General features: G+C 41.6%; 1 protein-coding gene across 7 annotated transcripts in view; it reads right to left on the reverse strand.

Moving 5' to 3' along the window:
• rapgef2b (Rap guanine nucleotide exchange factor 2b) overlaps positions 1 to 20938 on the reverse strand; it is a 189654-nt gene that overhangs the window by 5840 nt on the left and 162876 nt on the right. For 3 of the 7 annotated variants that reach the window (XM_063000661.1, XM_063000660.1, XM_063000659.1), the window contains exons 17-29: positions 19783 to 19940; positions 19608 to 19622; positions 17495 to 17735; positions 16913 to 17299; positions 13082 to 13293; positions 11589 to 11712; positions 11162 to 11185; positions 5194 to 5417; positions 4865 to 5035; positions 4407 to 4556; positions 2941 to 3151; positions 1962 to 2416; positions 286 to 498 (exon numbers count right to left, since the gene is read on the reverse strand). In XM_063000661.1, the coding sequence (XP_062856731.1) occupies positions 286 to 498; positions 1962 to 2416; positions 2941 to 3151; positions 4407 to 4556; positions 4865 to 5035; positions 5194 to 5417; positions 11162 to 11185; positions 11589 to 11712; positions 13082 to 13293; positions 16913 to 17299; positions 17495 to 17735; positions 19608 to 19622; positions 19783 to 19940 (2585 nt within the window). Of the gene's footprint in view, positions 1 to 184; positions 499 to 1961; positions 2417 to 2940; positions 3152 to 4406; positions 4557 to 4864; positions 5036 to 5193; positions 5418 to 11161; positions 11186 to 11588; positions 11713 to 13081; positions 13294 to 16912; positions 17300 to 17494; positions 17736 to 19607; positions 19623 to 19782; positions 19941 to 20938 lie in introns of all 7 variants that reach the window. The other 4 variants (XM_063000655.1, XM_063000662.1, XM_063000656.1 and 1 more) reach the window with 3 other exon arrangements.

Consider the following 20938-nt stretch of genomic DNA (forward strand, 5'->3'; position numbering starts at 1 on the left):
ACTGCTTGGTGACTGGTGGCTAGTAATGGTGGGTGGGATAAGGAAGGTATACTTCCTTAACATGCAGCACAGGTTTGTGGGTGAGTGGGTGGGTGAGTGAGGAGCTGGTAAGTGGGTGGATGAGTGAGTGAGTGAGTGAGTGAGTGTGAGTGTTAGTGAGAGCTTAAGTTTGGTTGGATTTTACCTGCCTGCGGGGCTGGATTTTTGTTACTCATGGTCTGGGGGGCACTGCTGTGTGTGGGCTTCTCCTCCTCTGAGCTCTGATTTTGGGAGATAAACACTCACCCTCCTCTTCTTCCTCCTCTTCGTCCTCCTCTCCCTCGCATTCTGTTTCTGGTTTGGGCGAGTGTGTGATGAGGCGGGAGCGCTGAAGTGCTGTGGTGTAGTCCGGAGGCTTCCTGGTGGCATGTGTGCTTCCCTCTGTGACCTCTGAGATGGACAGAGCTGTGTAGCCGGGCGGAGTCGGAGGGGGATCGCGGTACCGACCGTCTTTACGAGCTGAGGGGAGAAACGAGAGATGAGTGGCAGGTATACAGGCCATAACAAGTGAACAACGGTCCTGTACCTTGCCTCATGTATGCAACTACTGGCTGTATCTCATTTGTTATTGCTAGGGCCCTACTAAATTCAAGGGAAATTGTGCTTAATTTCACGGACCTCATTTTCAAAAATCACAGATTAATTTTTAAAGAAAAGTGCCTTTGACTAACCGATTGCTAGTGTAACAGAGTGTCTTTAGAATTTAGATAGATAGATGGATAGATAGATAGTTTGCTGAGATAATAAACTGTACATAGACAAATTATCTGAAGCATAATACTTTACTGGCCTGTTCTTTAGAGCACAGACTACACAGAGATGATCACGTATGTAGAGAAGCACACTTTTCCATTGATTATGGAATCCCCAAAGAGACAAAATGAACTCAATATGTAAACAGCACACTACACAATAGAAAAATCTCTTACACTAACTTGACTGCTAAGACCGCTGCATATTTCATATGCTACGGGTATGAAAAATGTTAAATCGCTAAACACACACCTTAAATTTTGAATTTCACAGGAAATTGCATAATATTTATTTACTATTTATTAATTAGGATTTTAACGTCATGTTTTACACACTGGTTACATTCATGACAGGACAAGTAATTACTGGTTACACAAGATTCGTCAGTTCAATGTCAAGTTTAATGTCAAACACAGTCATGGACAATTTTGTATCTCCAATTCACCTCACTTGCATGTCTTTGGACTGTGAGAGGAAACTGGAGAACCTGGAGGAAACCCACACAGACATGGGGGAAACATGCAAATTCCACACAGAACGGATCTGGACCGCTCCACCCGGGAATAAAACCCAGGACCTTCTTGCTGTGAGGCGACAGTGCTACCCAGCGAGCCACAGTGACACTAATAGTGTAGGTACATGGTACATGTGCATCAGATGATCAGGTGGCAGACTTTTCTATTAGGTACTTGAAGATGCCCTTGCCCAAAACAAGAAAGCAGACACTTAGCTGATACCCCAGGCATCTTGCGACCCTGACCACATTAAAGCAGCTGCTGAAAATGAATTGGGAAATAACTTATTTGGAACAGAGCCATTTACAGATTGGAACTCCAATAAAAAGCCTTAATGGCGGACCGTGGTAGCCTATAGTGGGTAGGGCTTTGGGCTATCAACTGAAAGGTTGAGAGTTTGAATCCCAGCTCTGCCAAACAGCCACTGTTGGGCCCCTAGAGCAAGGCCCTTAACCCTCTCTGCTCGAGGGACGCCGTACAATTGCTGACCCTGACCTCTGACCCCGGCTTCCTAACAAGCTGGGACATGCAGAAAAAGATTTCATTGTACTGTACACCTGTATATGTATATATGATACATAATGGTGTTCATCTGTTATAATAATAATAATTTAAAAAAACAGCAAGACTACAAAACACAGAAAACGTTCTTACCCACGGTGCTCTTGCCAGTACCAGCGGTGATGGGTGAGGGCCGACGGCTCTGCTGTTTAGACTCCTCTGATCCTGTAGAGGTAATACTGCAGGTGTCAGGGTCAGCACCCACATCTTTCCCTCCTCTGCGCTTTATGGTGCCCGTGTCCCCCTCCGACTCGTCCCCCCAGCAGGCCGCCGATGAGGAAGAACATGACGAGGTTGATGCCCAGCTGCCCCGTGCGGTCCACAGCCCTCCCTCTGCCAGTGCTGCCTCCCAGCTCCGACCCTGCTGCATGGCCTGGATGCTGTCGTGTGAGCCGCTGGAGCAGGACGTCCAGCTGCCTCGGCCGGAGTCTGCCGCATCCAGAGAGACGCGGTCACCGTGGTCCTGACTCAGCTCCTCGGAACTGGGTGAGGAGGTCACAACAGTGCCTGCATACAAGCCACGCCAATCCTGCACTGAGGAGTACGAGCTAAAGAGAAGAACATACAAAGAGGTTTTATTACATTACATACATTGTTTATTACATTAGTTATACATGGTCATCATCGCTGAGATCCGGGTTTAAATCTCAGCTGTACTATCATCTATCAATACAGACATGATTGGCTATGTCTGAGGTTTGTATGGCTAAAGCTCTGTAATAGATTGGCTCCATGTTCAGAGTCTTAATTCCATGCTCCCAGTGTTTTATGATGGGTTAAACTGGTGGCGCAGTGTTCTAATATGCTAGCCCACCACCGCTGAGATCCGGGTTAGAATCTTAGCTGTGCCATTAGCTGGCTAGGCATCTACACAGACATGATTGGCTATGTCTGGAAGAAGTTGAGGGTTTGTGCAGACACTGCTTTGTGCCCAGTGTTTCACGGTAACTGGACCCACCGCAATCCTGACCAGGACAGGGCGGTTGAGAAAATTTTTTTATTATAATAATTATCATCACATTACATCATGGGCAAAAGTGATATCAACTAAACATCTTTTACATCTACTGACCCTAAACTGTACTGGTCCGGGTCAGCCGTGGCCCTGCGCTCTAGCCGGTGAACTCCATGACCCCCAGCATGTCCCTCGCTGACCGCATGACCATATCGGAGACGCCGCTCGTCGTGCCCCATGTCTAGAGAGGAAGTGCTGACCAGACTGGAGCGAGACGAGATCTCACTGTGACCAGAGTCGGAGAGGTTATCACCTGTTCGTACCAGACCTGCACAAAACAATTGAAAAAAAGTGTTTTGCCTGTATTAACAGTGGTAATATATTTTCATAGTTTAACTAGTGACCAGTCTCTGGTTAAACCTCCTGTTTTCTGCCACTAAAAGAAATATTCTAGCAAATGGGCGGGTATGTGCAAGTGTTTCTTTTGCCAATAGATGGCAGAATGTACCAATAGGCAGTATGCAGTGCGAACACCAGAGGTTGCTGGACGTGTGTGAGATGATGTACAGTACTGTCTGTAAACGCTTGTATGTTACCAGCCTGCAACCAGAGGGAGACAATGCCACAGTTCTTGGTATTACAGTTTTTCTCAATTGCTTTGGTGAATTTCTCTGATCAGAATTAAAATTCTCATTACTGTTAGTTCAACCTCCACAAGATTTAGTCATTTGTGCACATCATAGTAGCAGTTTCTCATTCCTTCCAACAAACTGCAAATGCTTTTGGACATGCATCAATTGCTTCCATACAATTCACTGGTGTTTTATGACATTATCATTTGCTTATGTCATGTCAGTCAAAATGAACTATACTTATGAATGCTGAATAGTCATTCCCTGTGAAACTAATAGTCCTCATTTCATTGCTTGAATCATTACATACAAAGATGTTGAACTAGTTGTCAAAAGTTGTGCACAGCTCTACCCAAAGGGTGTTTCTTATGTTTGTTGTAAATACGTTTGTACTTTGCTTTGGCACATGAACAAATTAGAATTGCAAAGAGCATATGCAGTAAAAATGTGAAACATACGTATTGAGTGTCTCATTTACCTCACTAAATACAGTAATGTGTAACTTAACTGTAGATTTTAAATGGGTGTGCTAATAGTGTATAGTGCTGTCTTGAGCATTTTCAGGTAGTGTCACCATGATCTGACTTTTTTGCATTGGAAAACACTTACAGAGTGAACTGTCATAATGAAAACATGACAAAGCCATTTGACTATCTTGTCCATAAACAATGGTGTCAGGATTTTTTATTTTGATGCCACTGACACTTTCATTGACATGAATACTTGCTTTTGAGGAATGAACTATTCATTTTGAGCAAGTGACACACTTTTGCAGGTTATCAACTAGGTTTTGCAGTTTGTACTAATTGTTTTGAGAAATGCACTTACTGTTGTTCAGATGTTAATAGTGATGTGAGAAATGCACCAAAGTGACAGAAAAACTGTAAACCCATCTGTATCCTCAACTTGGATCCTACGCAACTAAAGGTATGTGGTGTGTCTTTGTCTTACCTTTCTTTGGAGAGCTTCGGGGTGATGAAGGAGGGGATGAGAGCTGAGAAGATGCACTGGATACAGCATCTTCAGCCTGCTTCCTGTGTCTCTCACTCGCTTCCTCTGACAGAGACAGTATTTTCTTCAGGGACCCTGGAGAATTTGTGCCTGCACAGTGGGCACAGGTTACATTCATTCAAACATAATCAGACAGATGACAAATGGAGGGGGAAAAAACAAGATAAAATACACTATATGGCCAAAAGTATGTGGACACCAAAACTTTTACATTTTAAAACCATGGGAATTAAGATATAATTCTCTCCATCTTTGCCGCTGTGAAAGCCGACACTCTTTGACTTGTATCTGTATCTGTTTCACTTTTAATGATGATACATAACTATTTAATTTAAACAGGAATAAATATTATAGATAATGTTGTGTAGTGATTTACTTGGCAGTATGTTTAGTCTTACCAAATGGCGGTAGGTCTTTAACAGGCACCTTCTTGCGAGACGGATAGAGGGCAACACTTGGCACCTGCAGGGCCTGGTTGGATTTCTGGAGCTGTTGACGCTGATGGATAGCGGCTCGTGCCACCACAGGTGACGTGTCCGGTCTTTTTTTGTCCCCTGAACCCTTGGGCACTGTGTAGGAAATACAGGGTCAAAATAAGCGGTCACAAAGTTAATAAGGGTAAACATGCAATTTATAATGCTTTCGTACTGGATGTGTGTGGCCTGAAGGTTGTGAGGTACACAATAGTATCTAGTTGGTTACTGTTTGTGGTCTCAGTACAACTCACGTGTGTTAACAGACGGTTCACACTGTATAGACAGCAGCTGCAGGCTCTCCTCATTGGTCTCCAGAGTGAGGTTAGAAAGGTACTGCTTCACCTTCCGGGCCATTTGTGCATCCTCATACAATTTCTTGGCATTAAGGAAGGAACTTCTTCTCACCCTCTTCTTATGCCCACCGGTCTGGGTAACATCCAACACGGCTGCATTGGCACTTCCCTGGCTCAAAGACCTACACACACAAAGGCAGAGTAAGACTGGGAGTCGAGACACTGTTGTTAAACTCAGACATGCATGCAAAGTCACAATATTTAGAGTTTTAGGGCATTCCGTGCTTTCTGCATCTCAGCCAATCAGGCAAATGTTAGGGTGGGGTTAGAGAAATACATGGAAATGATGTAAAGGAGAAACGTAAAATGTAGCAATGGCTTAAGTTTATTAGGAGTAATTTTACATTCAATAATTAACAAAAATCTTTTTTATATCTAATGCTCACTCAGATTGATTTATTTTTTCCAAATCAATGGCATTATAAGTAATGATATTCAATATTTTCTGCTGCATTGATTAACAACAGCAGCATCAAGTGAAATTTAAAAACAGAGCATTATTATTATTACATTAGGATTTTGACATCATGTTTTACACACCTTGGTTACATTAATGACAGGTACGTTACACAAGATTCATCAGTTCAAGTCTTTAATGTCAAATACAGTCATGGACAATTTTGTATCTCCAATTCACCTCACTTGCATGTCTTTGTACTGTGTGAGGAAACCGGAGCTCCCAGAGGAAACCCACACGGACATGGGGAGAAGTCTACACAGAAAGGACCTGGACCGCTCCCCCTGGGAATCAAACCCAAGACCGTCTTGCTGTGAGGCGACAGTGCTACCCACTGAGCCACTGTGCCACAGGTCTGTCCCAGTAATAGAACTGTAACCTCTATGCCAATGTCTGTTCAAGTAAAGTATGTATGGGATGTCTGCCTGTCAGTTCCAAAAAAGGAAACATGGCCTTATGTCCTTGAGAATCCAAGTGAATGAGCTATGTTGTTTTAGTCCCAGTGTTAAAATGTTGTTTTATTGCCTGTGTACCAGCCAGTCCTACCAAAGGCATTCCATATCTTCAATTAGCAGACTTTTTAATTAATGTAATGTTATTTTAATTCAAATCAGTGTTTCCACAATACTTAATCTTTGTACTGTAGCTTGAACATACAGCAAATTAAACACATCTTTCATATTAACTGAAAGGTTGAGAGTTCAAATCCATGCTCTGCCATGCAGTCACTGTTGGGCCCTTGAGCAAGGCCCTTCAGGCTCTCTGCTCCAGGGGCGCAGTATGATGGCTGACCCTGCACTCTGACCCCAGATTTCAAACAAGCTGGGATATGTGAAGAAAGAATTTCATTGTACTGTACGTCTGTATATGTATATATGACAAATAAAGCCGTTCTATTCTATTCTATTCTATTCTATTCTATTCTATGCTATTCTATTCTATTCTATGCTATTCTATACATTGGTTTAATGATCATATGTCAAAAGTAGAGAAGGAAGCAGTACATTTGTGCCCACGTAAATTACTCTTAAGTACAGAACAAACAACACTTGGTCTCATCTTTGATGCAGTAAAAACAACATACACACAAAAAATAAACTTAAATCAAACCAGGAGAACTGCACAGCACAAAATAAAACCTTAAAAGAAACATGCTGCTTGGTAAGTCGGGCAACTCCAGGTTAAACATGTTAGATCATCACTTTTGCTAAGATGGATCATGATATTTTAAATTAATGTCATAAATGGTTAAAATAAAACAGATTCATGCAGAACGATATGGTGTTTGTGCAACACCCAAACTTAATGAAACGAAAATCAGTGCAGGCGCTTTTAGGACGTTTTCACACCTATTGTTCATTTGCTCTGGAGTTCATTAACCCCTGTTTGCCCCTTTGTTTGCTTTTATGTATTTATACTTTGGTTACATTCATGACAGGACAGGTTACACATGATTTATGTGTCAAACATCATTACAGGCAATTTAGTATCTCCAATTCACCTAACTTGCATGTCTTTGGACTGTGGGAAGAAACCAGAGCTCCCAGAGAAAACTCCACACAGCACTCTTACTGTTGGGTGACGGTGCGACCCACCATCATTTTTATAATATACAATTATATGTCAGTTAGGTAAGATCAAGGTCAGACCATGTTTTCACCACAAATAAACCACTTCTTTAGAGACAGTGGTAGCCTAGTGGGTGGAGCTTTGGGCTATCAGTCAGTTCAAATTCAGGCTCTGCTATGCAGCCACTGTTGGGTCCTTGAGCAAGGCCCCTAACCCTCTCTCCTCCAGGGGCGCCACACAATGACTGACCCTGTGCTCTGACCCCAGCTTTTAAAGCTGGGATATATTCAGAAAAATGATTTAATTGTACTGTACTCGTGTATATGTATATATGGGGTGTGTTCGAAAACCTAGTGAGCTCTCTACATAGACAGCATTTTACGTCATCCTACGCACGCCCCCGAGAAGAAGGCTGTTCGAATTCTTAGATGCCTTAAAATGTTGCCTAGTAGGGAACCTTAAATCTGAACAGTATTTTGACTGAATAACGAGGAAGCAGTGTTAATTTAGTTGACGAATGATTTTCGTCATAGTTTTCGTCAACGAACCTTTTTTTCATGACGAAAACGAGACGATGACTAAATAGAAACTACAAAAAAAGATAAAAACTATGACGAAATGAATCGACACTTTCGTCAACGAATAAAAACGAGACGAAAATGTTTGGCAGGGACGACATCCAATCAGAACTGATTTAGTTTTGTGGAAGGTAGGGACAAGTTAGGAAGAGATCCAATCAAAACTACTTTAGCATATGTGGAGGGGCGGGACAAGCCGGGTAGCCATCCAATCAGTACTAATCTTTTGCAGTACCGCGTTAAGAGCACACTCGCACAAATTTGATCTGAACCCGGGAAGACCAGACTAGCCTGTGAACTGTCTTTACTCATGGAACTAGATTAACTCCACAATGTCAACAGGGAGAAAGAGGAGAGTCGATATATGGACACATTTCTCATTTGACGTCGTGAGCTGCTTTTATGGTACTCAGTTTTATAAAGAATGTAATATGCAATTTGTTATGAACAATGCATATACAGGGGTTGGACAATGAAACTGAAACACCTGTCATTTTAGTGTGGGAGGTTTCATGGCTAAATTGGACCAGTCTGGTGGCCAATCTTCATTAATTGCACATTGCACCAGTAAGAGCAGAGTGTGAAGGTTCAATTAGCAGGGTAAGAGCACAGTTTTGCTCAAAATATTGCAATGCACACAACATTATGGGTGACATACCAGAGTTCAAAAGAGGACAAATTGTTGGTGCACGTCTTGCTGGCGCATCTGTGACCAAGACAGCAAGTCTTTGTGATGTATCAAGAGCCACGGTATCCAGGGTAATGTCAGCATACCACCAAGAAGGACAAACCACATCCAACAGTATTAACTGTGGACGCAAGAGGAAGCTGTCTGAAAGGGATGTTCGGGTGCTAACCCGGATTGTATCCAAAAAACATAAAACCACGGCTGCCCAAATCACGGCAGAATTAAATGTGCACCTCGACTCTCCTGTTTCCACCAGAACTGTCCGTCGGGAGCTCCACAGGGTCAATATACACGGCCGGGCTGCTATAGCCAAACCTTTGGTCACTCGTGCCAATGCCAAACGTCGGTTTCAATGGTGCAAGGAGCGCAAATCTTGGGCTGTGGACAATGTGAAACATGTATTGTTCTCTGATGAGTCCACCTTTACTGTTTTCCCCACATCCGGGAGAGTTACGGTGTGGAGAAGCCCCAAAGAAGCGTACCACCCAGACTGTTGCATGCCCAGAGTGAAGCATGGGGGTGGATCAGTGATGGTTTGGGCTGCCATATCATGGCATTCCCTTGGCCCAATACTTGTGCTAGATGGGCGCGTCACTGCCAAGGACTACCGAACCATTCTGGAGGACCATGTGCATCCAATGGTTCAAACATTGTATCCTGAAGGCGGTGCCGTGTATCAGGATGACAATGCACCAATACACACAGCAAGACTGGTGAAAGATTGGTTTGATGAACATGAAAGTGAAGTTGAACATCTCCCATGGCCTGCACAGTCACCAGATCTAAATATTATTGAGCCACTTTGGGGTGTTTTGGAGAAGCGAGTCAGGAAACGTTTTCCTCCACCAGCATCACGTAGTGACCTGGCCACTATCCTGCAAGAAGAATGGCTTAAAATCCCTCTGACCACTGTGCAGGACTTGTATATGTCATTTCCAAGACGAATTGACGCTGTATTGGCCGCAAAAGGAGGCCCTACACCATACTAATAAATTATTGTGGTCTAAAACCAGGTGTTTCAGTTTTATTGTCCAACCCCTGTATTTTTCAGGCAGAGCAGGCCTACTGGTCATTAATCTTTTGTTATTGTTACGCTCAATAAGCAAGGTCATGTAAATAAAGATGTTTGAAATAAGTTACATCTGGTTTTGTGTGTATTGCACATTCAAACATTAATAATATTCCATAACTGGTTAAAAATTTTTCATTTTGTGTAAGTGTATATAATGACTTAAATAATTTAAGGGAACTGATAAAAAAGCATTTACATTTTACACCCTTTATATGTATTTTAGGGTGGCACGGTGGCTAAGTGGGTAGCACTGTCGCCTCACAGCAAGAAGGTCCTGGGTTCGAACCCCAGGTGGGGCGGTCCGGGTCCTTTCTGTGTGGAGTTTGCATGTTCTCCCCGTGTCTGCGTGGGTTTCCTCCGGGAGCTCCGGTTTCCTCCCACAGTCCAAAGACATGCAAGTGAGGTGAATTGAAGATACTAAATTTGTCCATGACTGTGTTTGATATAACCTTGAGAATCGAATAAACTTGTGTAATGAATAACTACCGTTCCTGTCATGAATGTAACCAATGTGTAAAAACATGACGTTAAAATCCTACTAAACAAACAAATATGTATTTTAGTCGACTGAATCAACTGTAGATTTAGTCGACTATATTCTTATGATAATTAGTCGACTAAAACTAGACTAAAACTAAAACAATTCAGATGACTAAATTATGACTAAAACTAAATTACATTTTAGTCAAAAGACTATGACTAAAACTAAATTAAAATTTGCTGTCAAAATTAACACTGCGAGGAAGCATTTCATGCTGCCTTAGCGGTGAAGGCAATCCCAGCATTCAGTGCGGCACAACTTTTGGGGCAACGAACGGAGTTCTTTTAAAATGTAAATAAACTAAAAATTTAGGCTCATCAGTGACAATTTAACCGTTTTTGCTACATGGACAGAGACGTTAGTTGACATGCTAGCACATTGTGCCACCTCATCCCATTGGTTTGAATGGCCTGAAGCTAACTGTGTTAGCTTAGTAAGCAAAAACTGATGTAAACGCTGTAAGTCGATGATTTATTAGAATCCTCTCTATTAAGGCAGCTGCCTATGTGGGCAGTAGACAGCAAGGCAGTTCATTAGGTTTTCAAACAGACCCATGGTCTTCTTCTTCTATTGTTTGTTTGGGACCGGACTGAGACAACCTCCTCACAATAGTCTTGGTGCAGATGTTATGCTCCACACCCAGGTGTGCTTACTGTGTTCACATCTACCCAAACAAATCATACAATGGGGGAAACGAACAGGATTTAATCAGACTCAAATTTGCAGGTGTGAAAACTCCCTTAGTAAATGTTTTATATGAGTGTAAGTTCTTTAAAATGACCCGGACTAGCAAAAGTGACAGCATCACACTCTCAGTAAAGGTGGCAAGTTATATCGAGAGAAAACAAAAAGAAAGAACTTAAAGCTGTTTCTGAAATTAAAGATTTTTCTGAAATTAAAGATGAAAAAGAAGGAGTGCATGAAGGCAAGAATGCATGGGGCAAAAAGTCACCAAACTTACCCCAAACTCCGCCACTTCTTCTTCCTGTAAGGCAGAACCATGAACAGTGATGTGTAGGGCAGAAGGTTGAGAGAAAAGGGACATAGAGGGATGTAAGGATAGACAAAGATTCAGAGATATATTCAGAGACAGGGATCAGGTGGGAGTGAGAGAGGAAAGCAAAGACAAAAAGAGATTTGCTTAGATGACGAGAAAAAGACAAGGATACCAAGGTGGGCTGCATCGGCCCACAGAGACACAACAATTCTTTCAGCATGATAAAACAGCAAACACTTGTGAAAGCCGTGACTCTACATACAGCACGTTTATAAACACACGCGTGATAAAGTGCACCAAAAGCTCTTCAGTGGAGTGCAGTCTAAATGGAAGACAAATTTGGCCAAAGACCTGGAGTCCCACAGATGTGGGTCTGGCTGAATGAACCCACCTGGTGCGGAACATGAGCGCAGGGTCCATATTGACCGCAGCCATCCTGCCCACATGTCTGATTTCTTTAGCAATCATGCGCAGCTTCTCAAAGTTTACCAAGCCATCCACCTTGGAGTCATTGCCTGGAGTTAAAATAAAGAAAAACATAGCATTGGAACCCAATACTTGCAGTTATAATTCTACTGACATTCACTCAGTTTATGGCCAAAAATATGTGGACATCCCTTGTAATGATTGAGTTTAGGTGTTTCAGTCACACCCATTCCAAAAAGGATGAAATGAATGATAGAAAATTCATTATTATTATTTTTCCCTCTTTTTTTCTGATTTTTCCATGCAATTCTCTCCTCTAATCTAGTCATATCCAATTACACTGGTTGCATTACGCTTCACCTCTACCGATACAACCCTCCACTGCTGACTGATGAGCTTCGCAACTGACACATGCCCCCTCCGACACGTGAGCAGTACCGACGGCCTCTTTTCACCTGCATGAGGTGTGTTCATGGCGTGTTCATATGCGGATCAGCTTTGTGCATGGAGAGACACACCCTGATCAGCATTATTTCCCAACTCTGTGCAGATGCCATCAATCAGCCAGCAGAGGTCGTAATTGCACCAGTTATGAGTAACCCTGGTCTGGCTTTCCCATCCCTGAAACACAGCCAATTGTTGTTTATGTGGTCGCCCAGCCCAGCCCAGCTGGATGGCAGAGCTGAGATGTAATACGTGGTATTCGAAATCCCAGCTCTGTTGTGCTAGCGTATTTTACCGCTGCGCTACCTGAGCGTTTTGAAAATTCATTATTTTCCAAGATTCTGTGCACAAAGCAAGGTCTACGAGGGTTCTTCAAAAAGTTTCCGCACTTATTTAAAACTCTATTTACTCTATTGATTTCAAAAACAAATTACATCACTTTTCTACATAGTCACCTCCCAAGGCATTTTTGTTGTACCAACGTTTTATGCCATCAGCAAAAATGTTTTTGGTTGAGTGCATAGTCACTGAGGCACCGCTGCTTATATATCATCGTCACATGAAAATCTTCTTCCCCTTAAAGCTTCTTTGAGCGGTCCAAAAAGGTGGAAATCAGATGGCGCTAAATCCAGACTATAAGCTCTCTCTCAGACACGGCAAATGACTACTCCTCCCACCCTTACTGTTTCCAACCAAAATATAAAAGTGCTAAAACTTTTTGAAGATCCCTCATATAAAGACATGGTTTGGTGAATTTAAGCCCTGACTTCAATTTAAACTCCACTGAACATCATTGGGATGAATTGGAATTTAACCTGACAACTGCTCTTTTAACTAACTAAATTCACACAAAAACAATTTAAAATAAGTTAACAGCCATGGTTTTGAAATAGCACAATCAACCACAACTTAGTCAGGTGTCCACATACTTTTGGAAGAGTTTTTAAAGTGCATGCCAATAAACATATTAAAGAGTGTCACTGTTAATATCATTGTAAATAAACTGAATCTCACCCTCATGGAGGAAGGTCAGGTCTTTCTTGATAACAGGGAACAGAGGAATGATTGGAGGCTGCAGGTTCTGGCTGTTTAGGACGTTCCTGTACTTGGCCATGTTTCTGGACGGATCGAACAGATCCTGTAGGTCGCTGAACAGCTTCTCATACTTACTGGGAAGCTTCTCCCACGTTCCTCGCATTCTAGATACTGGAGCCAAATTCAGACCACTGCAAACACACAGGATGAAATCTGACACTTTAGAGGTGAATTAAACAAATGAATAAAATATTGAAACTAGGGATGTAATGATGCACCACAAGACAGTTAAAAATCAGTGCACATGTGCCACGATTCGAATCGGTTATTCATTTAAGATTAATCGATATTTACTTTAAACAGCAGAGGGCACTGGCACAATTCACCTCGCCTGGTTGATGTCGCTTCACAAAGTTGCCAAGTAGGGGATTTTCCATTACTTATGTGAGGATACTTTCTTTATTTGAATTATTCATTTATTTATATAATGTTGGATTTGTTTTAAAATTTAATTTCAGTTTTTTTACACAATAAGCATTATTTGGCATAGTTTGTACCTACCTCAGAAATAAAAAGGCATTCATTATTTAGATAAATAAAAGATAAGCACAAATACAGTATTTTATTTTATTATTTTTTAAAGAAAAATAATAAAAAGAAACTTTGTCATAATTTGTGTTCAATTTCATTTTGTTAAAAAAAAATCAGGCAAAAATCATATCGTGAACTCAGTATCATGAATCGTATCGCATCGTGGGTAGAGTGTATCGTTACATCCCTAACTGAAACAATTATCTCACTGTCCAAGCCATGTTAGCCCTTCGTTATGTATAATTAACATTTTTTAATTTATATTAGTCAGTCTACTTTCAGCATTGTTTGGAGCCCATAAGGACACAGATAAACATGAAACATGGAAAGACGTTGAGACTCCAACTAGCTCTACTGGACCCATGTTGCTGTGCATGGTTGTGCCGTTGTGCTGCCCATTGCCTTTTCATAACTGTAATCATAATTATCAAAATAAGCTTTTACATGTACCACTATTAATTAATCATTAATTAACTAATTAAACTTCCTTGATGCAGATAATACAGAGAATATCATTTCACATCCAGAACCCAGTGCTCTTCAAGTCCAGGGCAGTGGTAAACTAGTGGTTAAAGTAGTGCACTAGTAATTAAAAGGTCACTGATATGCCCACCATTGATAGGTTGTCACTGTGGACCTTAACCTCAATTGCTTAGACTGTATACTGTCACAGTACAGTAAGTTGCTTTGGAAAAAAGCGTCTGCTTAATGCCAAAAATGTAAAAAATGTAAAAGCCCAGTCCTTAAACCTGGTCATATATTTATATACAAGTCCAGCTCCACCCTGTTCTTCAATGGTCAGGACCCCCACAGGACCACCACAGAGTAGGTATTATTTAGGTGGTGGATCATTCTCAGCACTGCAGTGACACTGACATGGTGGTGGTGTGTTAGTGTGTGTTGTGCTAGTATGAGTGGATCAGAAACAGCAGTGCTGCTGGGGTTTTTAAATACCGTGTCCACTCAGTCCACTCTATTAGACACTCCTACCTAGTTGGTCCACCTTGTGGATGTAAAGTCAGAGACGATCACTCATCTATTGCTGCTGTTTGAGTTGGTCATCTTCTAGATTTTCATCAGTGGTCACAGGATGCTGCCCATGGGGCGCTGTTGGCTGGATATATTTGGTTGGTGGACTATTCTCAGTCCAGCAGTGACAGTGAGATGCTCCATCAGCATTAATGTGTCTGATCCACTCATACCAGCACAACACACACTAACACACCACCACCACCATGTCAGTGTCACTGCAGTGGTGAGATTGATCCACCACCCAAGTAATACCTACTCTGTAGTGGTCCTGTGGGGGTCCTGACCATTGATAAAATGGACAGTGAGTGGTGGTCATAATGTTATGCCTGATCGGTGTGTATATATATATATATATTCTGCTATGTACATTCATTGATTATTTTACTTCCACCATACTGAAAAAAAATCATTGGTATATATTTACTGATGGTAGTCCATCTGTTACACTTTGTCACCTCCCGGCACCCTATTAATCAATCCTCTATAGGACCATATGTCATTTAAACAGTGAACCTTTCTTAGCACAGCAACACTTACATGGCAGTGAATGTGCATTGTAGGGTGTGTTTTATTAGTGTAGGTGGAGCAGGTCCAGCACTGTTGTTGGGATTTTTTACCACCTAAATACACTGCCTGGCCAAAAAAAAGGTCACCGCCTGGAATTAACCAAGCAAATAGGTAGGAGCCTCCCATTGGATAATTACTGCATAGGTGATTATGTTTCAGCTGGCAACAAGTTATTTAACCCTAACTGATGCAGTGAGTAGCTTCTCATTTGTTAAACAATCATGTCGAAAGACACATCATGTGGTCGTGGAAAAGATGTTAATCTGTTTCAGAAGGGTCAAATTATTGGCATGCATCAAGCAGAGAAAACATCTAAGGAGATTGCTGAAACTACTAAAATCGGGTTAAGAACTGTCCAACGCATTATTAAAAAGTGGAAGGACAGTGGGGAAACATCATCTTCGAGGAAGGAATGTGGTCGGAAAAAAACTTGAACGATTGTGATCGGCGATCACTTAAACGTTTGGTGAAATCAAATCGTAGAAAACCAACAGTAGAACTCAGGGAGATGTTTAATAGTGAAAGTAAGAGCATTTCCACACACACAATGTGAAGGGAACTCAAGGGATTGGAACTAAACAGCTGTGTAGCCTTAAGAAAACCACTTGTCAGTGAGGCTAACAGGCAAAAACAGCTTCAATTTGCTAGGGAGCATGAAGATTGGACTCTGGAGCAATGGAAGAAGGTCATGTGGTCTGATGAGTCCAGATTTACCCTGTTCCAGAATAATGGGCACATCAGGGTAAGAAGAGAGGCGGCTGAAGTGATGCACCCATCATGCCTAGTGCCTACCGTACAAGCCTGTGGGGGCAGTGCTATGATCTGGGGTTGCTGCAGTTGGTCAGGTCTAGGTTCAGCAACGTTATGTGCCCAAAGAATGAGGTCAGCTGACTACCTGAATATACTGAACGACCAGGTTATTCAATCAATGGATTTTGTCTTCCCTGATGGCACGGGCATATTCCAAGATGATAATTCCAGGATTCATCGGGCTCAAATTGTGAGAGTGGTTCAGGGAGCATGAGACATCATTTTCACACATGGATTGGCCACCACAGAGTCCAGACCTGAACCCCATTGAGAATCTTTGAGATGTGCTGGAGAAGACTTTGTGCAGTGGTCCAAATCTCCCATCATCAATACAAGATCTTGGGGAAAAATTAATGCAACTCTGGACAGAAATAAATGTTGTGACATTGCAGAAGCTTGTGGAAACGATGCCACAGCGAATGCGTGCCGTAATCAAAGCTAAAGGCGGTCCAGCGAAATATTAGTGTGTGTGACCTTTTTTTGGCCAGGCAGTGTATTTATGCTAGGAGGAGAATAGTGCTCCAACCAAAAATGTAAAGCAAACAGTGTTTTCCTAATAAAGAGGCTGGTAAGTGTTATTGCTGTGCTGAGAATGGTCCACCATTCAAATGGTCATTTAGGGTCTTTTTTGATTAATAAATAGGGTACTAGGGAGAGTACAGAGCAAACGAATGGCAACAGTCAACTATATGCCAACAAAGAATATACAATTATAAATGAATGTACTCAGTAAGTGTATATGTACAGTACATTCCAATTCATTCAATATCAGTGTGTATTTAAGCATTCAGAGATTTTTTTAACTTTTACCTGATGATGGCGAACATGGAGTTAAAGTTCTTGCACTCGCGGCAGTGCAGGGCAATCTTGATGAAGTGCTTGATGATCTTCATTCGTTTGAGCTGGTTGGGTTCTCGCAGAACCTCTGTTGCTACCCAAAAGGTCTCACGATTGATAGACTCCTCAAACAGCTTGAGACTCGAGAGTCCGGATGAGTGTGTGCGTAGCTTGAACAGATCGTCGATGTACTCGGTGGGCTCGATGGCGCAAAAGAGCTCGAAGGCTCGCATGGAGAGCTGAGTGGCTACTTCCACCGTGCTGAGCTGTAACAGACTGATCTGGCTTTCTCTCAGCAGCTCCTGAGCATCTTCATCCGAGCATAGAGTTTCCGTTTCCATGTTGCTCTTCAGGTAGTACCTGACGATCAGGTTGTAAAAAAAGTTTTAAAAAGAATAGTTCAAGGGCCAGACGTATAGTTCCTTCATAGCTATATGGTTAACATTTACTTACAGTGGTATCCTAATCTAGCAGTGTATAGCTCACTAACAAAACCAGCAATGTAATGGATGATAGTCACCCAACACTGTATAACCGGGGTTAATCTAAAGTTACCTGCCACTAAGCTGGATCCTGTCCGCCAGTTTAGAGAGCTGCTCCGGGAGCCTCCGCTGCTTGATCACACCCTCAGGGGTGACAGATACCTCACACAGCGAATAAGCTTCAGGAGCAGCAGTCAGGGCAAACTCCCGGATGGCCTGAGCCACGACCTCCTTGGCCGTGGTGTCCTTGCCTATCATGATGTAGCGGCTCTGTTGATCGGCCTTAAAGACTCGCAGCACCTGGTCTGACATGTCTAAGAAGGAGCAAGAACAAGGTTTAAAGACTTTTAAGCATTAAGTTATACTTAACATACAACCTTTGAACATCCCTATACATTAAATCATTTCTAGATTACTAACACCTAATAAAATGCAAATGATATGTGATTACAGTGATATACTATATTGTTTAGAAAATAAGTCGCAGAATGAGACGAGAGGCAAATAACGCTCTTAAAGTGCTGGAGTGAGACTGAGGATCTGTGGAAAGGTGGAAGTCTAAACCTTAGTTAAAAAGCCAGTTTATTGGAATATATACAATCAGACCAAGATAAATAATTTACCTTAATTTGACCTATAATTTGTGCAATTCAATTAAAAAACAAACTAAAATTGTTTTGGCTGGTAAATTCTAAAGAAAAACTACAAAAAATCCGACTAATCTCCACTAATGCCGACCCCCGCTTTGATCTGAGGAGAACCCACTCCCCCTCCGACACGTGGGCAGCAGCCATATGCATTTTTTTCACCCACACTAGGTGAGTGCATATATGCGAATCAGCTTTGTGTACGGAGAGAGACACCCTGATCAACACACCTTTTCCCCGCCTCTGTGCAGGCGCCATCAATCAGCCAGCAAAGATTGTAGTTGCATCAGTTCTGCGGAGTCCCTATCCGGCTTAATACCCCACACCTATATGAACAACAGGCCAATCGTTGTTCATGTGGCCGCTCAGCCCAGCCGGACGGCAGAGCTGAGATTCGATACGATGCATTCAAGATCTCAGCTCTGGTGTGTTAGCGTGTGTTTTTACCGCTGCACCACCTGAGCGGCCTGGGTCTGTTTTTCTTCAGCTGGAACTGGGGCTTTATTCAGGGTGGAGGAAAATATGAACAGTTCCAAACATCAGCCGATGTTGGTGCAAAACCTTTAGGAATCTGCTAAAAAAGCTGAAGGTGAAGAGGAATTTCACCTTTCAGACAAAATAAAAAAAGAATGGCTTCACCAGAAGAGTATCTGTGTGTTAGAATGGTCCATTCAAAGTCCAGAACTGAATTCAATTGAAAATCTGTGGCGTGACCTTAATGGGCTGTGCACAGGAGATGCCCTCGCTCCTCGCAATCTGACAGATTTGGGGCACTTTTTAAGGAAGAGTGGACAAAGATTGCCAAGTCAAGACATGCAATGCTGATAGACTCCAATCGAAAAAGACCATATGTTGTCATAAAATCAAAAGGTGCTTCCACAAAGACAGAAAGATTTATTATAAATCATTTACTTTTATTATTTATTCCCCTCAAAGATTTTATTCAGTTTGGATCATCACAAAAACGTGGCTTTGAAATAGGGTTGTGTAGACTTTTCATATATACACACATACATAGGCATGTAATAAACACACTTGAAATCATGTATAGCATGTTAGTATCGGCCTCATGATGCAGGATCCAGGTAAAGTGATGAGCACTGAAGACCTTCAGTGTGGTAAAAATTGATTTGTAAATAAGAAACACCCTTCATAAGTCATGGCTGATTTAACCAGACTAATGAGTCACTAAAGGAAGTGCAAACAACAGATCAGCGGATCAATAAATCAGTATGGCGGCAGCATTAGCGTGGCCAGTGTTAAGATTAAAGCAATGTACCACTTAACAGTGAATGAAAGCAAGCAAAGCGCATCTGGGATGACTGCACCCTGTCGGCGTTAATTTATTATTATTGCCACCAGCTTTCTTCTTCAGTTACCCATTAAATAGCACTTTTGATTTCACCACATTTGTGTGCAAGAATTAAGATTAGGGACAGAGAATCAGACAGCCTCTCATAAAGAGATTGTAGAAGAAATAGAGGAGATGATTAATAAAGTGATTACGAAGAGGCACTCAAGAACCAGATATGTACTCACTGATGGAGACGTTCTCTGAAAGAGCAGATTATGCACAACATCAGCTACTGGACCTTTAGCAATTACATTTTGACTAAATCAAAACATCTGCAGCAAGTTTATTCAAGGTCATAATGTTAATTTCCTGTCGATTCAGCATTTAATGCTAACGAAGTAGAAGTCATTATGGTGGTACCTGGCTGGTTGTTGAAATCCAGTATGCGATGGTGTGACTGAAGCAAGTCAGGGTTACTGGATGACAGGTTTCCACTAACTGGAAGAGCAGGAGGGATCTGTTTCGACTGCTTCATTCCTACAATGCTGTCATCCTGGGACTGGCCAACACCAACATCACTACATAACCATTAAACCACGGTTAGTGAAAAGCGTTATACCACTGTTATTTTTAATCCAGTATAACCTGGCACAGAGTTGTAATCATTACAAATAAGGATGCACATTTTGGCAGTTTCTTTTAACCAATAACAGACAGCCATTAGTCAAGGGTTACCAGATACAGTTTATGGCCTATGGCATGCCATTACAATATATTTTGTTTGTTTGTTTGTTTGGGTTTATTGCCATATCAGCAACATATTGGCTATTTTATGGCATAGACAGATATTGGAACTGTAAATCATTATATGTTCAGATCATTTGTTTTATATCAAGACTTTCTAAAAGTTAAGAATTTTAACTGGAGGAATCTTCTCAAACAATTCTTTTATGTTCTCAACCCTATAAAATTTTCTTTGATGGCTGAAATCACAGGACATTCTAATAAAATATGTTTGATTGTTAGGGGTGTAGCACAGACTTGACAGGTTGGTGCCTGCTCATTAACACCAATTTAAGCTGCTAAATCATGGCTGAATAATAGATTCAGTCTTTAAACAGAGTAGGGGGTCGATTTGCTTTCTTTATTGTGTGTATAGTGGTTAGAGTGTTTGTGTGACTATGAGGGTGTAGAGTTTAATTGTTTTTTCATAACTTATTTAAGCAGTTTTTGGGAGGTACTGAGGAAATCTAATGTAATAAATATAAAAAAATTATAAATACTAGCAAGAACAAAAAATAACTGCATAAATGCAAACCCCATTTCCAGAACCTTTATTCAACTGACAAAAGTACAACAAAAATGATCTGTAATATTCTTTAGTCGTCGCCAATTACCCTTTCTTCAGAATCACCAGCTTTTCCAGAAATGGGGTTTGTAACTTGAATCTAATTAAGAAATTATGCAATTGTGATTGTTTCTCAATGTAATTGTTGATTAAAATGATCTAAAATGCCTACACAGTAACCCAGTGGTGTACCCTATTTCTTTTACTTTTTTTCTTTATTGCTTTCAG

Source organism: Trichomycterus rosablanca, chromosome 8 (genome assembly GCF_030014385.1).
Source record: "Trichomycterus rosablanca isolate fTriRos1 chromosome 8, fTriRos1.hap1, whole genome shotgun sequence".
Lineage (NCBI taxonomy): Eukaryota > Metazoa > Chordata > Actinopteri > Siluriformes > Trichomycteridae > Trichomycterus > Trichomycterus rosablanca.